This window comes from Magallana gigas, chromosome 1, assembly GCF_963853765.1.
Source record: "Magallana gigas chromosome 1, xbMagGiga1.1, whole genome shotgun sequence".
Classification (NCBI taxonomy): domain Eukaryota; kingdom Metazoa; phylum Mollusca; class Bivalvia; order Ostreida; family Ostreidae; genus Magallana; species Magallana gigas.
Window position 1 is genome coordinate 11,239,536 of NC_088853.1, and position 24,032 is coordinate 11,263,567.

The 24,032-nt window shown below is 31.8% G+C and overlaps 2 protein-coding genes across 3 annotated transcripts in view; one reads left to right on the forward strand and one right to left on the reverse strand.

The window, feature by feature from the left end:
• Positions 1 to 5,110, reverse strand: part of LOC136274858 (uncharacterized) — a 42,007-nt gene extending 36,897 nt beyond the window's left edge. Inside the window, exon 1 of one of the 2 annotated variants that reach the window (XM_066082610.1) lies at positions 5,027 to 5,110. The gene's annotated coding sequence lies outside the window, so the exon portion shown is untranslated. Of the gene's footprint in view, positions 1 to 1,089; positions 2,077 to 5,026 lie in introns of those variants that run through there. The other variant, XM_066082614.1, reaches the window with a different exon arrangement.
• Positions 5,111 to 8,064: 2,954 nt separating this feature from the next.
• The window catches only part of LOC105332268 (receptor-type tyrosine-protein phosphatase epsilon), a 30,445-nt gene continuing 14,477 nt past the window's right edge, over positions 8,065 to 24,032 (forward strand). Inside the window, exons 1-12 of the mRNA XM_066082806.1 lie at positions 8,065 to 8,202; positions 13,646 to 13,767; positions 14,337 to 14,549; positions 16,859 to 17,083; positions 17,299 to 17,436; positions 17,881 to 18,018; positions 18,196 to 18,333; positions 20,169 to 20,306; positions 20,539 to 20,659; positions 23,200 to 23,261; positions 23,432 to 23,583; positions 23,826 to 23,919. Coding sequence (XP_065938878.1) covers positions 13,707 to 13,767; positions 14,337 to 14,549; positions 16,859 to 17,083; positions 17,299 to 17,436; positions 17,881 to 18,018; positions 18,196 to 18,333; positions 20,169 to 20,306; positions 20,539 to 20,659; positions 23,200 to 23,261; positions 23,432 to 23,583; positions 23,826 to 23,919 — 1,480 coding nt within the window. The 5' untranslated portion in view covers positions 8,065 to 8,202; positions 13,646 to 13,706. The remainder of the gene's footprint in view (positions 8,203 to 13,645; positions 13,768 to 14,336; positions 14,550 to 16,858; positions 17,084 to 17,298; positions 17,437 to 17,880; positions 18,019 to 18,195; positions 18,334 to 20,168; positions 20,307 to 20,538; positions 20,660 to 23,199; positions 23,262 to 23,431; positions 23,584 to 23,825; positions 23,920 to 24,032) is intronic.

Sequence of the window (24,032 nt, forward strand, 5' to 3'; positions counted from 1 at the left end):
CGATTTGTAGAAATGAGACTTTAAATCACGAGTTTTACAATTCACTTCACTAGGAACGAGGACTATGAACCTTAATATGTATATAGGTTTTTAAAAAGCGGTAATGATATAGTTCCCACAAAATTAAACATTGTTTAACGATTTAAGGTTCACACTAAATATGATGTTATATTATAAGTTATATCTTTTAGTTATAAAGGTATGTAAGCTTAAAACCACATTGTACAGGTTCAATTGATATTAAACAAAAAAAATTAAGTTCAAAGAACAAATTGAGTAAAAGGGTTTGTATGTTTATGATGTTTATCAATCAAAAATAATGTAAGTTGACATATCTGTTGAGGTGACGCAATTTTAGTATTAGTTTTCAAGTCCCTTTAAAAGACTGTTTTAATACTAATGCGTTGCTTCTCCCGGTTTGCAGAAATGGAACTTTAAACTTCGCTTTACAGTTCACTGAACAAGAAACAAGAACTACAAACATCTGTATGTACGTGGGTTTTACGAAAGTGGTATTAATATGGTTCACACACAATTACAGAGAGTTTAGCGATTTACATTTACATTTAATTTATATTTCCATTGATGAATGTATTTGAAATCTGCAAAGTTCAATTTTACTTTGAATTCACTTAGTAAACGTATGCGCCCTTAGCACAAATATAACAAGGTATTTTTTTCTGCAAAAAGGTTCGTTTCACTATATGTTAAAAGTTGCGAAGCGAACCTAAAAACATCAATGTATGTTTCATATCCCTGACTTAGAGCGTATATAATGGTTTTAAAGCTATGGTACACAAATATTTTATACAATTAGGCAATAGTATGAATATAAATATAAGCAATGCTTAAAGGGTTTACATAATTGACGCATGGATTACCATGCGTTGAGGCAAGAAAGCATATAATAACAATAAAATTCTTTTGGACCTTTTGCTTTTACAGCTCTTTTTTAATCAAAATCTCTCGTTTGTAAGGAATATTAGGGTCTTATCTAAGAGAAAGTGGCATTTATTTTTAAGTTAGTCTTTTTTTTTTTTTTAGAACTGTTTTACAGCTAACCAATTGCAAAATATTTATAGAACTTACCTGAATTTCAACAACCGTTAAAATCTGTAGCATTGTGTATCGTTCAACCTGACGTTTGTGAATCAGGAAGAATGTAGTTCGACATCTGAAGAGGTGACGTGGTTTTAATATTAGTTTTCCGATCCCTTTAATGTTTTTTATGTCTTTAATACATATGCGACACTTCTCGCAGTTTGTAAACAGAAAATTTAAACCTCGTGTTTTCCAATTCACTGAACAAGGAAAGAGGACTGTAAGCAATTACATGTATCTAGGATTTACAAAAAGGGTAATGATATGGTTCCCAAAAAAATAAACATTGGTTAACGATTTAGAGTTCACACATGAATGTTGGTTCGTGACTTTACGGATAACATTGTTTTTAATGGTCCTACTGTTGCGGATATCGAGGAGTATATTACTAAACTATCTTATTCACTGGTGCACGCAGCAGAACTTGCGCTACCAAGGAAGCGTTTTCGACCGTTCCTGAAACCTTACTGGAAGAGTGGACATGTAAAAGAATTGCACGCTGTTAATAGGCAGACAAGAAATACTTGAATACTCGATGGTAAATCTAGAGGCATGCAGTATGCGTCATACAGAGATTATAAGCGGGCCAAACGTGAGTTCACAAATGCTCTGAAACGAGCACAAAGACAATTCGAACAAGAAGAATTCATTCGACTCAAAGAAACAGCTGAACTGGACTTACGGCTATTTTATCGCTCTTTAAAAAGACTCAATAAAAAATCGTGGACATCAAATGAACTTCGTGTCGATGGTAAAATTGTTCGTGATCCTGATATCATCAGGCACGCCTGGTACGAACATTACAAAGGTCTAGCCCAAATAAAGCAAGACCCCTCATTTGATGTAGAGTTTGAGAATGCATTTTGTCATGAAGTCTCCAAAATGCACTCGCTCTCAATGGGAAACTGATGAAATCAGTAAAACACACATTAACGAAAATGAAGTTGTAGCTGCTCTACAAAAAATGAAGAATGGAAAAGCTCCAGGCTTCGATGGAATTGTAACAGAACACATCAAGATCACTCAAGATATCTTACTTATCCATCTAGTAAAATGGTTTAATGCAATTATGGATGCAGAATGTTATCCACAACAATTCAAAAGAGGAGTTACCATAACACTCTTCAAAGGAGGCAATAAAGACAAACTAGATATGAACAGCTATCGCGACATAACTCTTATGTCCATCCTGCAGAAACTCTTTGAAAATATATTGTACACTAGATTGCAGAACTACAGCAGTGAAATAGCATTTCCGCACCCTCTACAGCAAGGGTTTAGACCAGGGTGTGGCAGTATAACGGCAGCGTTTGTCTTATCTGAAACTGTTAATCATTATCTAGAAAGAGACTCGGATGTTTATGTAGCTTTTTTAGATAACGAAAAAGCTTTTAACAGTGTGTGGCACGCCGGCTTATTCTACAAACTGTTTCATATTGGGATAAATGGAAAAGGATGGCGCTTGCTTGTTGACTCATTTCAGAATATGACTTCCTGTATTTTTTACGAGGGGAAAATGTCAAGCAATTATACCATGAGACAAGCAGTTGGACAAGGCAGGGTTCTTTCCTCTTGGTTCTTTCTCTTAATGATAGATGGCCTCATTCTTGAGCTAGATCGTCTCAACATTGGTCCACATATTTGCGATCTACATGTTCCTTGTGTTATTCTCGCCGATGACACATCACTTATCTCAAATACTCAAACTACAATGCAAAAGCAACTAAATGTCGTAGTTGATTTTGCGTCAAAATGGCGGTTGAAATATAACCCTTTGAAAAGCTGCATTATATATTTTACGCCCAAACGCAACCGTAGAAAACCTGCCACTGAAAACATATTCCTCTTAGGGAACAAAAACTCGCCTATTGATATCACAGACGAAAACATTTACGCCGGGTGACAATTACTAACAAACTTTCATGTGCAAGTGCCATTTCGCGTTCATGCTAAAAAGGGCGAAAAATAATGAACTCTCTTATAAACATAGGAGTGCACAAGCATGGCATGAACCCGATCCTGAGCTGCAAAATGTGGAAAACTGTTGTTGCACCAGCAGTCCTTTATGGCTGTGAATTATGGACAGATATATCTAAAAAATCTTTGGAAAACCTTGAAATCTTACAAAGATTTGCTGCACGCAGGATTCAAGGTTTTGATCAGCAATCTCCCTCTGCGTGCACTATTTACTCACTATGTCTTATCAAAATGGAAAAGACGGTTCAAAAACTTCAACTACTCTTCTGGAATCGGCTCTGCAGATCTAGTTACTCGTTGTTTTTTTAAAAATTGTTCATTGCAAGATTGTGTACATACTCGGTAGGCACGCCCCAAAAGAAACGGGGGTTCGTTAATTGTATCTATAGAACCATGAAAAACTATAAAACTGATTACTTCTTCAATGATTATCTCCGTAACAGGGAAACACATTCAAAGTCAAGTTGGAACCAATACATCGACACTTTCATTGGTATTTCTTCTCAGGACGAATGGAGAGAATCTTTAAAAAGTCGACCAGAACTTAGTCGCTTTGCCGAAGTGCATAAATATATTGAACCTCATCCACTCTGGTCATTGAGCCTTCAGCATCCGGAATACACCTGGAAATTATTTGAATTAATCAATTTTTCTTTTACATATGAAACAGAGGAAGTGTCGTGTAAGCTCTGTGAAAGGAAAGTAAACGATATAGTACAGCATTTTATTCTAGACTGTTCTGTCCTATATAAAAGTCGCGAGTATCTTATGCATTTTATAGTAAATTCGTTGACTGTAAATACATATGTCAAGTTGACATACAACTCGGACAGCGTAATAGTTGGTACTATTCTCGGATCGAAGGACGACGACGTCATTCCAGAGGAGGAGTGGGCAAGCTATATGCTTTCAGTTTCGGAAGGCATCACAGTGATGATAAAGGACATGCGAGCACTCTTGTAACGTTTTTTTGTTTAAAATATGTGTGATTCAAGATGAACACTCCATGATATTTGAACATTGATTGTGTTCTGTATATAAGTAATTGTATATATGTGTTCGTGATAATTTTATGCTTGAAATTTCAGCACTATTTATTGTAAACACATTGCACCAAACCTTTGTTTGATGGATTTAATCTCTAACTTATAGAGGAAATAAAGAATGTCTGTCTGTCTGTCTGTCTGTCTGTTGAGGTGACGCAATTTTAGTATTAGTTTTCAAGTCCCTTTAAAAGACTGTTTTAATACTAATGCGTTGCTTCTCCCGGTTTGCAGAAATGAAACTTTAAACTTCGCTTCACAGTTCACTGAACAAGAAACAAGAACAACAAACATCTGTATGTACGTGGGTTTTACGAAAGTGGTATTAATATGGTTCACACACAATTACAGAAAGTTTAGCGATTTATATTTACATTTGATTTATATTTCCTTTGATGATTGTATTTGAAATCTGAAAAGTTCAATTTTACTTTGAATTCACTAAGTCAACGTATGCGCCCTAAGCACAAATATAACAAGGTTTTTTTTTCTGCAAAAAGGTTCGTTTCACTATATGTTAAAAGTTGCGAAGCGAACCTTAAAACATCAATGCATGTTTCATATTCCTGACTTAGAGCGTATATAATGGTTTTAAAGCTATGGTACACAAATATTTTATACAATTAGGCAATAGTATGAATATAAATATAAGCAATGCTTAAAGGGTTTACATAATTGACGCATGGATTACCATGCGTTAAGGCAAGAAAGCATATAAGAACAATAGTAAGATTCTTTTGGACCTTTTGCTTTTACAGCTCTTTTTTAATCAAAATCTCTCGTTTGTAAGGAATATTAGGGTCTTATCTAAGAGAAAGTGGCATTTATTTCTGAGTTATTTTTTTTTTTTTTGAGTTTAGAACTGTTTTACAGCTAACCAATTGCAAAATATTTATAGAACTTACCTGAATTTCAACAACAGTTAAAATCTGTAGCATTGTGTATCGTTCAACCTGACGTTTGTGAATCAGGAAGAATGTAGTTCGACATCTGAAGAGGTGACGTGGTTTTAATATTAGTTTTCCGGTCCCTTTAATGTTTTTTATGTCTTTAATACACATGCGACACTTCTCGCAGTTTGTAAACAGAAAATTTAAACCTCGTGTTTTCCAATTCACTGAACAAGGAAAGAGGACTGTAAGCAGTTACATGTATCTAGGATTTACAAAAAGGGTAATGATATGGTTCCCAAAAAAATAAACATTGGTTAACGATTTAGAGTTTACACATGAATGGCTTAGGCAAGCGTTAACGCAAGAAATTCTACAATACCAAATATATGTATTTTATATTGATTTAAGACCTGTTTTAAAACATATATTTTTTGTCTGTGTGAATAAATGAACATGTCGTAAACATTAATCGGATTTCATTTTAAAACCTTTAAACATTGAGTACGCTAGTTATTGATTTTACACATGCATATATTTATGAATTTTAAAATAACTAACTGTAAATATAAACAGTTTTTAAACTTTGAATTGGCGAAATAAAAAAAGGGAAAACACAACGCAGAATAACCAATGTTATGTCTATAATTATTTATTATAATTATTTTGCAGGAACGATATACATAATTTTCTTCAAAACCAATCTTAAAAAATCGTTATGCATTACTTACACTGAAATATTGAAAATGTATCCAAAACAAAGCCATGTTCGCATTTCTAAAAAGGATTCCTTATAATTTTATAATCAATAGTTTCATTTGTTTATGATTGAACACTACCTCAAAATTGAACAGCATAACATTATTATCGGTGAATTAGAACAAAATTATTTTTTTAGTGAAAACGCCAACGAGTAAGAGGCGGTGCCTAAAATTCTTTCGGTAAGTCGTGTTCGAATTGTATTAATTCTGGCGTTCAAACTTTGCACAGGAAAGTTTAGAGTTTATGATTGTGGTAATCAGTACTTGATAAGTTTTTTAGAGTACCGCTCTAATGGTAATGTGCTCTTGTGAATATATTACAAGCTGCTTGTCAAAATGAGATCATTGGAAGTTTTCAGATATGGTGAATATTGCAGAATATTGATGTTTGATATTGCATATTCTGTGGGAGTGACTCTTTGTAATACAAGAGCGCAAATGCAAAAAAAGAAGAAGTTTCTTTTTCTTTTTAGTGTTTATAGTTCTTATGAGGTGCAAGAACAAAGAAAAACAACATGGTACATGTACTATGGATATTAAAGAATAATCAAGTTTAAAGAACAACCGGAGTTAAATGGTATGTAAGTTTTAACAAATTCGGTACCGTAATAATGTGGTTCCCACAAGGTTTACACCATATATATGAATGCATTAGGCAAATGTCAAAGTAATTCACACACTGTACTATTGATAGAATTGCCCCAAACATCTAGATTCGAGTCTTAATACGGACAACATCTAAACAAAAGCAAACGATCTTGTTCCAGAGGTAATGGACATTTTTGTAGAAAGCTTGAAACCAATCATCAATGATTTCTTTTTCTTTAACGATACAGTTTAATAATGAATATAAGATTTTGAAATGTCCAAAATATATGACTCAGCTAACTGCGTTTCCACGGTATTGATTATGTTTTACAATAATAACAATGACAATTTTTGATGTTTCTTTTACTTTTGAGAGAAATATAGAATGCAGTTTTTTCATACTGCTTCTTTACAATTGCAAAAATAAAGGCACGTAGGACAAATGGGTGTCTGAGAGCATCAATCATAAATGCATTGTAGAACTCTTCGTTTTCCACATCTCGAAGCGTTTCTAATCCTTATTTCGCTTGTGTTGTCTGTGTCCACTTTGATGTAATTGGTATGGTAGTCGCTACTCATGTATTGCAATATAAGCCCGGGAAACTGACAACCAACATTTTCAATCATTAAGTCGTGAATAAATGCAAACGCGTCTCCAGCTGTACGTGTGTAGGTACCTACCATAACAGATAAAACATTAAGGAATTTGTTGTTCTCCGTGTTTAAAGGCATTTTGAAATACTATTGTGTGTGAAAGAGGACTCTTTATGTTTATTTCATTTCGGAATTGTAATTACTTTTTTTTTCCTGTAGATATTTATTTTACCGTGAATAAACTTAACATTTTATTCTTGGTGTAATTTTTTAAGAGAATGCATTAAGTAAAAAACAGATTAACTGAGAGTTAATTACCTTAGAACCTTGGAGGAAAACGTTAAATATATATTTAAAATATTCTAATAACAATAGTAGAACATTTTTTTCGAACTTATAACGAAGTCTCATTTCTACTTTAAAATCGAGGTTATTTAACCCTTATGTGCGCAGAAATAAAAATATAGAAATAAATTGATTATAATATACGTTTTGCATTTTAATTTATAATAAATATCATTGCGCTTATGTCAGAAAGTAAACGCAAATATAATTGAAAAAGTAATAATTTAAAGATATTTATTAATGAAAGTTCGAGTTGCCTATTAGTTGATCATCTAATTTTAAGTCAATAGATTTTAGGATGTGCACATAGACTTATGTTACTCCCTGTATAGACGCTTCTTAAAAGACCAGTTACCTTATGGGCAATATATTGTCACCGTGTGAAAAATACTTATTTCGAGTGACATCTTGTTCCTTGATTTAGTACTAATTATTTCTAATTAGACCTTCACCGCCGGACATTAAGATTTCACCTGTTATTGAACTTATTATAAATCTTGAGTAATCCTTTAAATTAATTATTGCATGTGTCAAGAATAACTCTATTTATTTACACCTGTATATATGTTTTACCTATAAATTAGTCGTTATCCACAATGATCATCAGTTGGAGACTGGACCTTGTATTGTCCATGCCGGCTGCATAAATCGTGTAAAAACGACAAGTTTGGATTGTTAATAAATTGTTATTCGATATACCGACTTGTGTATTTCTTCCGGTCATAATATAATGAAACACGCACTAACCGGAAGAATGAGTGAAGTAGAGGGAAAGTTAAATGGAGATTTCCTTTTTACTTGATACAGGGCATGTATACCTTTCATAGTGGATCTCAGTGTTGTTACCAGTCAACCGACACATATCCATCACTAGATTGTTCAAGGCCGGGAAGTGTTAATGTAGTAAGTTTTGATTTATGTTTCTTCTGATAATGGGGAATAGTTCGTTAATCATGAAGGATAATCTACTTTCACTAAATATTTTATTAAGGAAGTTACTGACAAGAAATGTGTATGCTTATACCTGTAATATACATGAACTAATTTTAAATGAAATTAAAAGTTAAACGCTTTTTTATTAGACATATGTTGATAATACCTTAAATATATCGCAATTGGTCTAAAATGCTGGAAATATTGAAGTGATTCTGTTTGTTACATGATTTAATCAATTTAGACGAATTATTTAGCAAACCAGAAAAAAATTAAGAGATTAAATTGCATTTGATATTTGAAGAGAAAAGACTAGAGAAATTTACACATGTATTATCTACTTTGGCTTAACTCCCCCTGATTCTCGACAGAAATAAACAGAAACATCTCTTCTCAATTCTTAATGTTCGTAAATACTCAAACATCTCAAATGATAAGCATGCGTTAAAGAGATGAAAGAATACGTAAACTTTTAAAACTAATCCAAAACACCCCCCAAAAAATAACATTTCAGTCACACTATGATGCGAATAGATTACATTGCAAATATATCATAAATTAGTATACAAGAATATCCATCATGCTAATTGCCAGAAGTTAAAAAGCAAGAATATTAAAAAGTAGTCGAATTATGTAAACGTATATTTGCATATTCAAACGAAATAAAGAACTTTACCACGTTTTCATGTTGCAGTAGTCTTTGCTGATAACGGATGATCTGACTGCTAGACGTAGAATTATCAATAACATTTTTTTAAAAAGTTGATTATGTAAATTTATACTCTAAAAATGATGCGTCACATTGACAAAACGAAAACTGATTAGTTTACATACACCATTATGTTATTATGATTAACAGTGATGATTGTTTTCATGGAAATATACTTACATATTTACAAATGCAATAGATTTGATTTTATCGTGACGCATGTTTCATTACATTCGTTAATAAAATGCATTACATTTCACACGGTTTTTATCTCAATGTTAATTGCAAATAGGCTTTTTTTAAAACTTAGATTAGATACAGGTAAATGAATTCACGATCAAGGATGTGTAACTAAACATATGTTATACCAGTTCAAAGTTATCAGAGAATAAATTTAACCGAGTCTATTAACAGAACATAAATACAACTTACATGCATAACTAATACAACATACGCTACGCGGATGAATAAGTTAAGTAGAGAAACTACAGAAGTTGTAAAAAAATATATTAAAACAGGTCATGCGACGAAAGGAAATAAGCACTCTCTTGTTATATTTCAACTTCCTTGTTCAATAGAGGGCTTACTAATTGAAGCAAGATTTTGGTTGTTGCTTAAATATTAACTTGGTTCACAATTCACCAATAAGAATACATGTATAATTTACTTAGGTTCAAAAACTAGCTGATACATGTAATTGATGAAAATGTCTTTATTGTTGTTAACCATTGCACCTGTATACCATCAAACAAAAATTCGTACGCCCAATAGTGTATGCTTTGGAAGATTAATTTAGGCACAAACTTTCAGATAGTCATAATTACAATATTTCAAATATAACTATAATTATCATTTAAATAACTAACAGAAATCTACCTGCGCAGAAGATAACACTGTAATCAGTATATATATATATATATATATATATATATATATATATATATATATATATATATATATATATATATATATATATATATATATAACACCATATTTCTGGTATTTTAATAGCAAGAATCACGCAACTTGATTACATTTGTAATTTTTTTCCTTCCTTCTTTTCTAAAAATATCTTTTGAGATAGTTCTGACACAATCTAACCAATACAAACCATTTGATAGACAAACTACGAATGCAGGTAAACAATGTAGTTATTGATTTCAATGTTAAATGGAACATTTTAACTGTGTGTTCTATCTCTCGGATCAATTCATTTCTTTAGCAAAAAAAATCGTATGGCTTTTAGAGTATAGTATAAATAGGATTTACAATGACTTAATTCCGAGGCTCACGCTAAAGGCCGATGATCTACGCCAAATTTTAAAAAGTTAGGAAGAAACAGAAACACAAGAGACAGACCAAAACAGTTTTGAAAAATGAGAATGGGATAAAATTATGGGGAATATTGTATTCGTAAACTTGAATCTATTCATAATTTTCCTAATCAAAATCCTAATTTGAAGTAAATTTTTTATTAAATTTCGTTGAACACTTAACAATATATTGATGTTTAAAGCATGACATATACGTGACATCGCGGCGTCATGAATTTACGTCTTTTTAAAGGTTTTTTTTTTAAATTACATGCTTCAAAATTTTAAAAGACCCAATCGACACGATAATTTGAAACAGATATATCATAGACTTGTTCTAACTGTTTTTAAAACTTAGGGTACGTTACCGTCCATTTCTGATATCTATGCAATGTCTTTTGTTTGATCAAGGAATAAAAATACTGGACGTGCGATTCGTAATACAAGGCATTTTTTGCTTCGATGGATGGAAATCACTACAAAATGTACTAAAATGGAAAATCTAGGCAGCTTTAAAAACGCAGTGTTAAAGTTTCAGTGAAAAGTTCCTTGTCAAAACAAACGACACAAAAGCAGTTGTGTCGGAAGCAAATTGAAATCGGCGGGGGGGGGGGGGGGGGGGGCTAGACTAATCATTGGAGAAAAAACCTTTCCCAAAATCATGAAAATCCTAATCCCTGGGGTTCGGGGGGGGGGGATAATCTTACCTAACAAAAAAAATCCCAACTCCATTCAAAATCCGTTGGGGGGGGGGGGGACAAATGGACCTATGACTATTAGGAATTAGGGATCATTCTTTTAGTATTATAAGGTGATAATTTTGGTCAGAGCGTGCTCAAATTCAATAAAGCTAGAGCGAAATTATCATCTCATAATATCTTAAGAATGATTCCTTATTACTTATATTTATATAACTTTAAGCCATCGTACGATTAAATATTTAAATATAAATAAGCAAACCCCGCTGGTGCCTCAATTTGCCGTCATTTGAAGTTATGGGATATATAGTACAAAATCACTACGTAGTGTTATCACAGGCAAAGACACTGGAAAATATAAATATATGTCAATATTTCGTTCTTTTAAATGTTAATATATGTTTGCTGCGAAAAACATTACGGGGGGGGGGGGGGGCTGGATTCTCTCTGCTGCTATGTGCCTAATGGTTAGGTCTAACATTGCAAAAAAAGAACATTCCAAAAAAAAAACCACGGTTTCGACGCGTTTGAACAGAATGTCGCGTTATTTCGCCCCATATTAAAACTCGTCCCTAGCGTCAAGGCGGCTATGATCGATTACGACTTCGAGATTGCTAAAAATAAAGGTCATACTATTTTGCCAAATCAAAAATAAACTTGTGTACATTTTGTTCACTAATATATTTCAAAGTTTTCTTTCGGTGCAAAACATGGGCGTTGAATAAAGCTAAAGCCTCCGGGGGACGAAATCAAATTGTTCTCTCCTTATCAAACCAATGATGCAGTTTGTTTTCTATATTTTTTCGTTTTTCTTTTGTTTTTGTTTTTTTGCGTGTCCATTCAGAAATTACATGTATTTTAATTACTTTGAATATTTCTAACTTTGAAAGGAGGCCGATTCCGCTGATGTAAGAATTCGAAATTCTATGATTGTCTAAGATACATGTAATTGGTTTGTGTGGAAAATAAATTGATACTTAAATAAAAATCAGACCATGCAGCTTTAATTCAGAACAATCGGATTTTACATTAAAAAATCATTGCAGTTTGGCAAAGTAGTGTGAGACCATACGCTTTGGATAATCATAACTTTTGACTTTGGCAAATCCACATGAATAATTGGAGCGCGTCAAAACTCTAGTTATGTGGGACAATTTTGAAAACAAGAGGCCAACAGGCCTTAACAGTCAACTTAGTGTCATAGCCCAAACACAACATTGTGGAGGAGTCTCATAAAAGTATTTAATAGACTTTCATCTCTGCCTGAATGATTTTGGAAAGGACTCTTAATCCTACATTTTAGCACAATACCTATCGTTCGTATCACACTGTATGGCCTACTACTGAAAAGGTTCCATACATGGTATTTTTTTCCCAGATATGTAAATTTTCATAACAGGTTTTATGTTTATATGTTTTCATAGATAAACTAAAACAAGGTGGCTAGTATACTACATATTACTTTACTATTAACAAGTATACTTGTTTATCTTAGGAAATTTTAAAACTATTTTTGTTTCAATTGATATAAAATACTTACATCGCTATTTTGATCATACAACTTCTTAATTACTTTATCTTAAATGATTTATTACTTAATATGAACAAGCGAAGGAAGATCACTCCATTTTGAAAAAGCAAGAGAATCCTCTTTCCTGAACTCCTTTTAAATGCTTTCACAATATCATATCGATAACTTTGATGGACAGTTTCAATATTTTTCTTTTCTAAACGTGATTTAATTCATTTCTTTCATTCACATTCCTGGGCAGAATAAATTAAGACACAAACACCCCCTTTTCCCACCCATAACCCTTGCCGTACATGCGGGTGACAAGAAATGTTATTAAAGATGACAGGATAGTTTTTTTTTAACTAAATATGCAATTAATTTCAGATTGTCCTCTACAAGTGCCCTTTCTTTTTCTTCTTCTTTTGCTGTGCGTGCTGCCAACTTCATCTCTAAATGTCTCTCCCGATACATATTTGGCTTACATGCAGGTGACACGAAATATTAAAGATGACAGGATAATTTTTCTTTTGAGTATGCAGTTAGTTTTTATTTCGTGTTCTGTGTCTGTAGAGAGGAAGATTTTTATACATAATGTGCATTAACACTATATGGCCATATTGTCCACCCCTACCCCACCCCTACAACCTGAGCGCCAAGGGCCATGAATTTCACAATTTAAGAAGAGGAGTTTGTGGACATCATAACCATGCATTGGTCCCGCCATAGAGCCTAAAGCCCTCTCCCAGGGGTCATGAATTTCCCAATTTAGGTAGAGGAGTCCGTGGACATCATAACCTTGCACTCAGATTTATTCAAATATATATGGGGGTAGAGTAAAGGATTTTCTTAGATTTCATACATTTTCACTATATTACCAAAGTGTCCCCACCATATAGCCTGAACCTCAGACCCAGGGGAGGTTGAGCCTTGATTTTCATGATTTAGATTCCACTTACCATAGAGATGCTTCACACCAAAAATGGTAACAATTGACTTTGTAGTTTTCAAGAAGTTAAACATGTAAAATTGTTAACGACGACAGACGATGACCAATTGCTATCGGTCACCTGAGTGACTCAGGTGATCTAAAAACAAGCGTAAGCTGTCTCATTTTGCTGATTGCTAAAACGTGTTTTATAAGTTATTGATATGAAAATCTACGCTATTTTGTTATTTATAGGCAGTATCGAAGGCGAAGAGATCACACTGTATACCAAAAAAAAATCCACAGTGTGTTCGAGATGTTCATCATCCTGGGTTTTTTCCTGATTTACCTCTTTGTACAAAATACTTATTCATACGGTAAGTATTTTTAAAAAATTGAATATAACTTCAAAATAAAGATATTCAGAACATTGATGCCTATAACGAACTTGTTTAACAATCTATGCAACATTGGAAGTGTACTTATGGTGTAAACTATGATGCCCGTTCGTCATTACCATGCATCAAACTTGACTCATCTGTATCATATCCTTACTTTTCAAATTATTTTATGAAGAAAAATGACAATAACAAACTGTGCACCATCTCAAAAATCCATAAAGCGAATAAGAATTTAAAGCAGAGCAACACGGACCTCTAATCATTTATGCTATTAATCTTTACGATGTCTAAAATATTTCTCAACACTTGGGTTTGCAGTATGTGAAATAAAGTTTTAACCGTAAATGTCAAATATTTATATACTGTTTAAGTATTTTATGATAGTTTTATATGACCATACTTCTATTAGGCTATACAACAATATCTTTATATATTTATAAAACACTCTCAGTTAGATGCAAATATTCTGGTTACATGCAGATGTAGGATAGTTTTGGAAAAGGTCTAATTTCAAAGGTTTATATTCTTTTTCTTTGTTTGAACAGATCAGTTGGTTAAAAGTGGCGTTACAATAGCCACCAGTAGCTCAACACTAGCAGGTTACCCACCATCACGTGCAGTAGATGAAAACAACAATCAACATATTCGATCTTGTTCCCATACCAGCAATCAATGCAACATAAAAGAGGCTTGGCTTCTAATAGATCTTACACGTGTGTTCAGCATCAAATATGTCAAATTTTGGTACAGGACAGACAGTAAGTGTTGTTTTGGTTTGGTAAATCATTTCATTAAATATAATATTTAACCACTGTATATTTCTTTGTTTTTGCTATTTTTCGGGCCTGCTAGAAGAAAGAGTGCAATAAAATATGTATATAATAACGGAAGACAAAGGTAATTTAATCATTAGTTTTGTAAGTCATTAAAAGGTTTAAAAATAAATTACCGCCAATTATCTCAGTTCAACATTAGTTGAAGAAATCCTTCAAACATTGTCTAATCACACCACAGTATGATTAATTATACTAGATAATTTTTATCTGGTTTTTATCTTATAAACAACTAATTTGGCGTCCGTTAATTATCGTTTTTGAAGAAAAAAAAACTACCCTGTCACGACCTTCTCAACTTATAAAAAATACAGTGTATAGAAATTGTAGAATTACCGACTCTATATTTTTCATGAATGATTATTTAAAAATAAAAATAAATTAGTCGATTTACAACTTCTATTTCATTCTATCAATTTATGATGTTTTCAATGTTCCAATGTATGATGTTTTAAATTTACTGCGCATATGATTAAGGACGACGAACTTAATTTATTTTTACAATTGTGATTTCCGTGAAAATTTTACATGAGTTAGAGTTACTAAAGGTATAGTAAAATCAATAAAAAAATAACATAAAACTCGAATTGGATTTTTAAAAATTAATTGGTATCATTTTTCTCTTCTGAGCATAATGGATTAAAGCCTTCTCGTGAGAGAAAAAATAATTTATAAAACATTTCTCAAAAAAAAAATCTACAAATTAAATATGATACTTATTAATGATTGATTATCATTTAAAAAAAAACGACCATGGACTTCTTATATACGGGGACACATGCCAAAATGCGGTATGCCGTTATTTTTATTCATTTTTCCATGAAAGCTCTAAGAAATATGTCATGTACAATTTCAAGGTTGATGTATAAAACAAAGATACCTATTAAATTGTGCTAAACGTCTTTTATGAGAAATACTTCAAAACCTTAGCATATTGATGGTTTTACGCATTTTTATTTCGAGTTTTGATGCGGTTCAGAATGTATATGACTTGTTCACTAACTCAAACTCTGTAAAGTAATCAATGTAGAAAGATATAAACAACTTGTACAAATATAAGACTCACTACAGAACTTTGTTGTCCCTTAAAGAAATTGTACATGTATCATAACCTTAAAAAGCGTATTTTAGCATATTAAATTATAATGTCAACAACTTCTTGCACTATAATATAAATTGTGTGTTGATGACGTAGAACAGTTATATATTGCATAATAGGCAATGTTTCATTGAAATTTAATGACTGTAACGTAATAGTGAGTTTTTACGCTTTGTGCTTGGTGTCCGGAAAAATACTAATACAACTATGTTGTATTTCGAGACTGGGCGTGTACCCTTATATCTTATTCGTATATATATCGAATGTTTAAGTTCTGGTTTAAATTATTACAGACAGAAAATTGTATATTAAGAGCTGCTTATAGCTGGTCATATTGTAAAGCAAAATTATCAAAGCTGGGCAAAATTTATTAAGGACCAATTATATAATCTGGGACTTGGCTACATGTGGAATGGTCAAAGTAATTTAAACAGTCGTATTTGTTTACCAATTATTCAGAAAAGACTTAAAGACAACTTTATTCAAACGCTGCATGGCAAGATGCAAATAGAAACAAAATGTTTTATTTACAAGCACCTAGTTGATAATTTTTGCTTACAATATTATTTAGAAAAATCAATACCAAGGTTGTATAAAAAATGTATTTCAAAAATGAGGTATTCCTCACATAATTTGCTTATTAAACAGGTGGACATAAAAATATACCAAGAGACAAAAGATTTTGTAAAACTTGTATAACAGACATTGAAGACGAATATCATTTTATACTACTTAGCAATACGATCAAAGCTTATAAAAAGTATTACTGGTGTAAACCATCCATGTACAAATTAATACAGTTACTAAGTGTTAACAATATCAAAGAATTGTGTAATTTAGGAAAATTCATTTACAAAGCCCTCACACTCAGAATGGTTTGACAATATCAAGTGTCATTTGCTGATTTCAATTGTTATTACTATCAATATATATATATATATATATATATATAATATATGTGTCATTTCATTCTCCAAATACAAATTATTCTAAAGATTTGTAAGGACTGACCGTCCATTATTATTGCGTGAGTGATTTATCTGCGCAAAGCGAATTAGGTCCGTCGTCCTTAAGTAAAGATAATTTTTTAATTAGTTTTATTTTGATATTTGCATCTGTGTTCATCTCGTTAAAGGAAGAGATGGTAAAAACATGATTCGACTACCAGGATATTCCATTCTTTTCTCCAATGCGTCATGGCCAAACTTGTCGTGTTACAAGGATCCAAAAAGCCAAAATCTTTCATCAATTATTGAAAATGAATGTAGGGCTACGACTCAATATATCTGGTTCTATCAGCCATACAAATCACCTGATGACTGTGCTCCCATGCTAGAGATATGCGAAGTACAAGTATATGGTATTAAACTTTTCTTTCTGTTAAAAAATACCATTTGTAACGTAGAAACAGACATATATTTATACATTCTGTATTTGTATGCCTTCATCAAATACGAAATCAATGTATCTTTAGTGAACTCTGATTTTAAAAATACGTCCCTTCATAGTTGATATATTTAATATAAAAACTGTAAATTGTTTTTTATCTGGTCATTGTAATTGTAATGAATTCAGGATGCAGAGTGGGTAACTATGGTGAGGGCTGCTTGAAGACATGCGGTGTGTGTAAAAGTAGAACATGTGATATAGTTACCGGTCAATGTGATCGGTTTGGGTGCATACACGCTGGATTTCAGGCTCCAATGTGCTTTGGTATATTGATTTCTAAAAAAAAACCTTGACTTGTTTTTCTTTATATTCATTTCTTGAATTAAAAATGTTGACAGAGGATTTTTTCTGATAAATCTTATTGTTTACAACTGTTCTGTTACTGCAGATATTTCAAATTGAAATAACATACTCTCACATATTAAAATTCCGTAAGATTTTCTTACTTTTAAAATTTAGTTTTTTTCTCAGGAAATGTCATATATTTGACAAAGTAGTACCCTGGTGAAACAAATACTGTCAATAGAAATCAAACATAAAAAAGCATGCGTTTCCTTTAAACACCGTTAAAGGAATTTAATTGCCCTTTGCTTTTTACGAAACTTTTTTGCAATTTTTTTTTTAAAGATTTTGAATCTAATCATACTTATTCTGTTGTTATACATCGAAATGCGATTACTTTTGAATAATTGTTTTTTTCAATTACAGAGTGTGACACTGGCTTTTATGGCTTTAACTGTACAGCGCAATGCAGCAAGTATTGTAAGAACAATACTTGTGATCGGACTACGGGCACCTGCTTGGGAGGTTGTGTTAAAGGCTTTACAGGATTTAATTGTAATACAAGTAAGTGATAACTAATATTACTATGATAATTGGCCCTATTACATTCAATTAATATCAATGAATTTAAAACCAAATTCATTTATTTTATATCCTTTTCTTTTAACCTTCATCAAAACAAACAATACATTTAAAAATCAATTTACAGATTACACACACAGTTCGTCCAATATTTTTTAGCTTGTCCACCTTTAAAGTACGGAGAAAACTGTTCAGAATTGTGTGGAAACTGTTTTGAGAATCTACCATGCAATCACATCGATGGAACGTGTATGAAAGGTTGTCAGGAAGGATTCAGAGGTCAACGTTGTCGAACCAGTAAGTCAGCAGTGTAGATCAAAGCCAATTAGAGAAAGTGAAAAAAAAGTCCTGTGCTGTTAACAAAATTACAGTATTGAAATAATTTAAAACCTGAATCATCGCAATTTACCTTATTGTTATGGTACCCATACTAGGTGCAGGCACCATTACGTTTTTCCATTGGACATAAACGGGGAAAAAAATCATGCTTCATGACACAAGCACGTGAAATAGTGTATATTAATAGATTTATTTTGCCATAACACCTAAACAAATGCGGAAATTACATTTAATAATCGAACGGTGATTTCTTGTTGCGGCCTTGGACTAAATATTAATAATACACATTTAGTAAAAATGTGTAAATTTAATGATATTTTACCAGAACTTAACACATATGCTTTCAAATTTAAATTGATTTTTTTTTTTTTGTATTTGCATGATTGATTCATTTTTGTTTATTGTACATGTAGACTGCATGGCTAGGACTTTTGGGAAAGACTAACAGATAAATCATACTTAAATTTAAAATCTTTTTAAATGTTTTTGATTTTGCATAATTGATTCTTTTTATGGCGTCGAGCGAAGCTCGAAAGCCATATAGGGATCGTACGTCCACCGGAAGGTAAAGGAGCTGAACAGCGCATGCTATCAATAAATCCGCGAAAATGAGTGCAAAGTTTTCTTTTGTATTTTAGGAATAAAAGAAGACTTGCTTCCATTTAGAACAGAACTGTACGTCAATATAACAAGTTGGCAGATAAAAAAATAGTTGATGTCTTTGACGATGTTCATATTTTATTGTAAACAATATGTCTTGATTTTAGCGGATGAATATACTTCACATACTTGCGATAGTTAGCCATACATACTCAATTTGTTTATAAAATATACCTGCCTGCAAAACAGATTATTTTGAATCCATATCGAATGTTGACTATGTACAAAAAATTAATGCTTGATCTTTTAAAAACAAAAAACTTCCTGCACAGAACTATATCTACAAAAAAAGTAACTTTAAACCAACTAGCCTACTTTCACTTTTAACTGTAAACGATATGAATTGGTGCCTTCTTGTATCTACCCCTGATCTTTTCGGTCCGGTCATTTGAACCCATGTGATTTTAAATCAATTGATAATAAGAGACAGAGTTTTTATCAGCAATGTGCAATATATCGAATTTAATACAATCATACTTTTAATACTTATTAATTATATTTGAATAGAAAAAAAAATATCTACAATATTTTAACTCCAAGGATATTTCTATTAAAAATTTTAAGTAACATTCAAAACTTTTTAGGAATAATGTGAGTCAATTTGTAATGAATTGAAATTTGATTAATTTTGTGATAAAAACATAATTTTTATTTATCTGAAAGTAGTCGACATGTATTTTGTCTAATATATTTGTTTTTAAAAAGGAAGTATAATTGATACTAATTTTTAAATGAATGGTCAATATTAAACCAAATTAAAATGGTTTTTGATAATAAAAGAAAATTGCAGTTCATTTTGATATTTTTATTATTTTTGTTGACTGCATAGAATCTGTATTAAATTTTATTTGTGTTAAATTGGCCGCCCGACTCAATTTTATTAAAAAAAAATTTAATCTCCAGCAAAACAATAAGAATAGTTGGTCTCATGTTATTGTACGTACATTTCATAATAAGAGTTACAGAATCATAATTTGTTTAAGGATTTTTTTAATCAAGTATATGTGTGATCAATGATGAAAACCATAAATTATTTTGCCTTTTTAAAATAGTTGTTCAGGTTTGTACTCTTCAAATTAACTTCAACTCGACGCCATTGTGGCCCTTCAGGCCTTTGATTTTGTATATTGTAGCCTGCATGACAGGCACTTTCGGGAAAGACTGTATGCAAAACTGTAGTGGAAACTGTTTTGACAATCTACCATGCAACACGACAAACGGAATATGTACTGAGTGTTTACCTGGATGGATGAATGATTTTTGTACCGAAAGTAAGATATTTGGAGTGAACATCCATGTATTTGATATAATTGTCAACACTATGATAAAATACCTATTTGTAGTGCTATCTTTTTTTTTTTACTTTTTTGTTTATGCGTTCAGTCTTCATAAAATATTTAATTTCTCAATAATTACTGTAGATTTGGTATAAAAATAGGTAGAGTAATATAGTTATAATGTTTTCCTCAACCACTTATATGATTAAAACGTGATTCATTGTAGGAATTGTCTCCCTTAAACAACCCGAAAAAGACGGAAGTACAAGCTTAGCTGTCATTGTGGGACCAGCAACCGGTCTAGTTGTGGTCATAGTCACTTTGGTTGTGTTCATAGCTATCTTAAGGTTTACTTGCGTATTTAAAAGCTATTCTCGTTTGTGGGTTATCATCTAGGATACTGCTTTAATGCTCACCTGAGACTTTGCTGATCCATGTTTGTCCGATGTCTGTCTGTTTCTACCTGTCTATCTGTCTGTAAGCTGTTTACATTTTCGACTTCTTCTCCAGAGCCAATGGACTTATTTTTAGCAAACTTAGTCAAGGCATTATTGAGTGAAGGGAATTCACGTTAACTAAACTGAAGGGTCAGAACTTTTTCAATGGAAGTTAATAAAGATTATAACTATTGAAATTTTTTATACTGTTATCAAACATCTTTTTTTTAAAAAAATTGGCCAAAAAGATAAAATGTATGTGGTAGCATCTTCAGGTAGTTTAAATTTAAGTTTGTTCAAATCATTATCATCTAGGGATAAATGGGGAAACAATAGAAATATGAACTTTTATGTTGGAATATATAGACAATTTTTTTTTTTAAAAACCCCTTCTTCTCAAAATCCAAGAGCCCAGAAAGATAAAATTTGTATGGAAGCATCACCAGATAAGATAGATTAAAATTTGTTAAAATCATGAACGCAGCCTATTGGATGGGGTCACAATTCCAGTTTGTATTTTTGAGCAGAAGTCGATTGGGAAAAAAACTTTTTGACAAAACACCATTTGGGCAAAAAAGCTGTAACCTGAATGAAAGCATCCTCCAATAGGTTAAATTTAAGTTTGTTAAAATCATGATCTTAAGGGATGGGGGGAACAACAAAAAAGGAGGGGTAAATAGGAATATATAGAGAAATATCTTCATATTTATTGCCCCTGGATAAAAATAGGGCCCCACAAGGGAACAAATGCTGATGTAAATGCAAACATTTAAGAGTAATTGTTTAAGATCTTTTTAGACGGGGTCACGCGTAGAACACATGAATTGAGTCTACCCGAAAGAAAATAGTGCAGAAAGTTTTCATGCATTTCAGTAAATATGTATTATAAAACACGCAATAAATCTTTTTAAGTCCTCCGTGTATAAACAAAATTCTATTTAGGAAAGAAACAAATAGTTTTATTGATCAAAATATTCTTGCTCTGGTTCAAATGTGGAATGAGTTACGTAACTGAATGCACAGCGCCGGTGACGATTCAGTTGGTGTACGAGCTCATGAATCAATAGAAGAGGTTCATAATGGAATCGAAATTAAAGTTCCCAAACGCAATGTGCCATTTTTGAAAAATTGTGAATTTTATTTTAACAATCTTTCACCTTAATACTACCAGACTTCATGCGCAAGCCGAAGTTTAAATCGGGACGTGTTATACACATATGTTTTACAAAATTTACAAAAGTTAAATGTTAAGGTTCATGTTTTCCAGCTCAGTTGGAATCAGGCTTGGGGTGAATTACATTGTAAAACAATGCATTACATTACCATAACATGAGTAAAGTAATGCATTATATTACTTTGTAAAAAGTAAATAAGTTTTAAAAAAGTAATTTAAAGACTAAATAAAGAGGTTTTGTAAATATTTCATAAATAAAACATGCTTAAAATATTTACAGGTTCATGTTCACTATCAGGTTTAAATCTAATGACTTATACAAGATTGCTGTTGCACTTGTAGTTCTCAAAGTAAGGTTGGTCCCGTAACATTTACACGCTAATGGCGGAGTTGACAATCTCTGTTATTTATGTCTCTGATTTTCGGATTATGAGTTTTAATGAAAGGAACGGTTGTATCGTAATTCGTGCAGGTGATGCACGAGTTTACACAAAAAAGTAGTTAGTGGCGAACGGATTTATTTTTACCGATTAATTTTGCATGAATCGCAAATGAAGAAAATCATGTCAGATAAGTTGGTCTTAAGAATCAAAATGGCGACCGTGACTAATCTTTTTATTGTCAAAGTTCTTGGTATCTTATTGTAAAAAAATATTTCTAACGTCAGGTGCCTGTGTTTTTCATCGGTATACAAATGTTCACTTTGTTTGTTAATTCAGCAGTTTAAGAGTTTTCGGGGTTTTCATAAACATTTTTATTACGGATACCGTCCGACTTGGATCACAAAATTGAATAAATTTAATGATTAAAATTATCTACTTCGCTATAGTTTGATTTTCCCGGTTAGTAGTAATTTTAAAAAAAATTTCCTTGGGGTCTTATTTTACATAATATACCGTTGTGTCAATTTTCTATAATTATGAAGGTCGGGATTGAGTAAAATTTAAACAAAGTATCAGACAATTGCAAAAAAGCCGAATTAACATAGATTTTAACAACTAATTCAAACTCATAAATTTTGGAAGCATATTCATGGAAATCCAGGACAATTACAAATTCAAACTTTCACGACTCCATTTTTCAGTACTCTCAGTACTTTGATTAAGAACTGCGATACTTAATATATGATACTACTATGAGATCATTCTGTTAAAGAAGGTGCTCAATACTTGATATTTAGAATATCTAGAGGAGAAAAAATTTAGTATTACTGTTGTTGCTAAGGTAGGCAAATTGGCCCATTAGTCCCTTGTTACAGGTGTTTTTTAATCTTTAGAAGACGCCATAATGGAAGCAAAAGAAATTCAGAGGTCAATCTGCAGGAGATCAGTGAACCAGGTACCTATTTTGAAGTATTTTTTTATGTATCATGCCTTTAACATTGTTCGTTACTTAAGAACTATAGAAAGACACAAATAAATGTCGGTGTTTATTAATTCTAAACTTTTGATTTGAGGTTTTTTGTGCAGTTCTAACATGTAAATTGTTTTCAACATGTAATTAAATAGATGATGATGAAGTGTTGGAGGAAAGTAAGACTAAGAATGTATATTACAACAAAGCCCAGATTTGCCATAAAGAGATCAAAACCTTGGACATCTTTGCTACTATTCAATGGTTGGAAAAAGATTTAAATAAAGAATTCCATAATGAGTTTAAAGTAAGATACTAAGCATAAAAATCTTTCAATATTCCTGACCAAAATTACAACAATAAAAGTTTTCTTTAACAACACTTTTTATGAAAAAAAAATGTCATAATGTTTTTAAAGAATACACTATCTTATAACAAATTATACTTAGCTCATTAACAGTTATGTGTAATTTTATAATTGGTTTTTCGTTAAAATGAAGGTTTTAATCGCATAGGAGGCATTGAAAGTACTTTTTTATATGTTAACAGTCTATTCCATATGGCGAACAGCCCGATAAACTTTGTACAGCTGGGAAACTGCCGGAAAATATTCCAAAGAACAGATTCAAAACAACCTTTCCTTGTAAGACATCAATTGATAATTATATGTATTAAAACCAACTTATGATCGTAGCAACAGCATCAAAAAGGAAATATAGCTACATGTAGATATATAGAGACAGACAGATAGAGAGA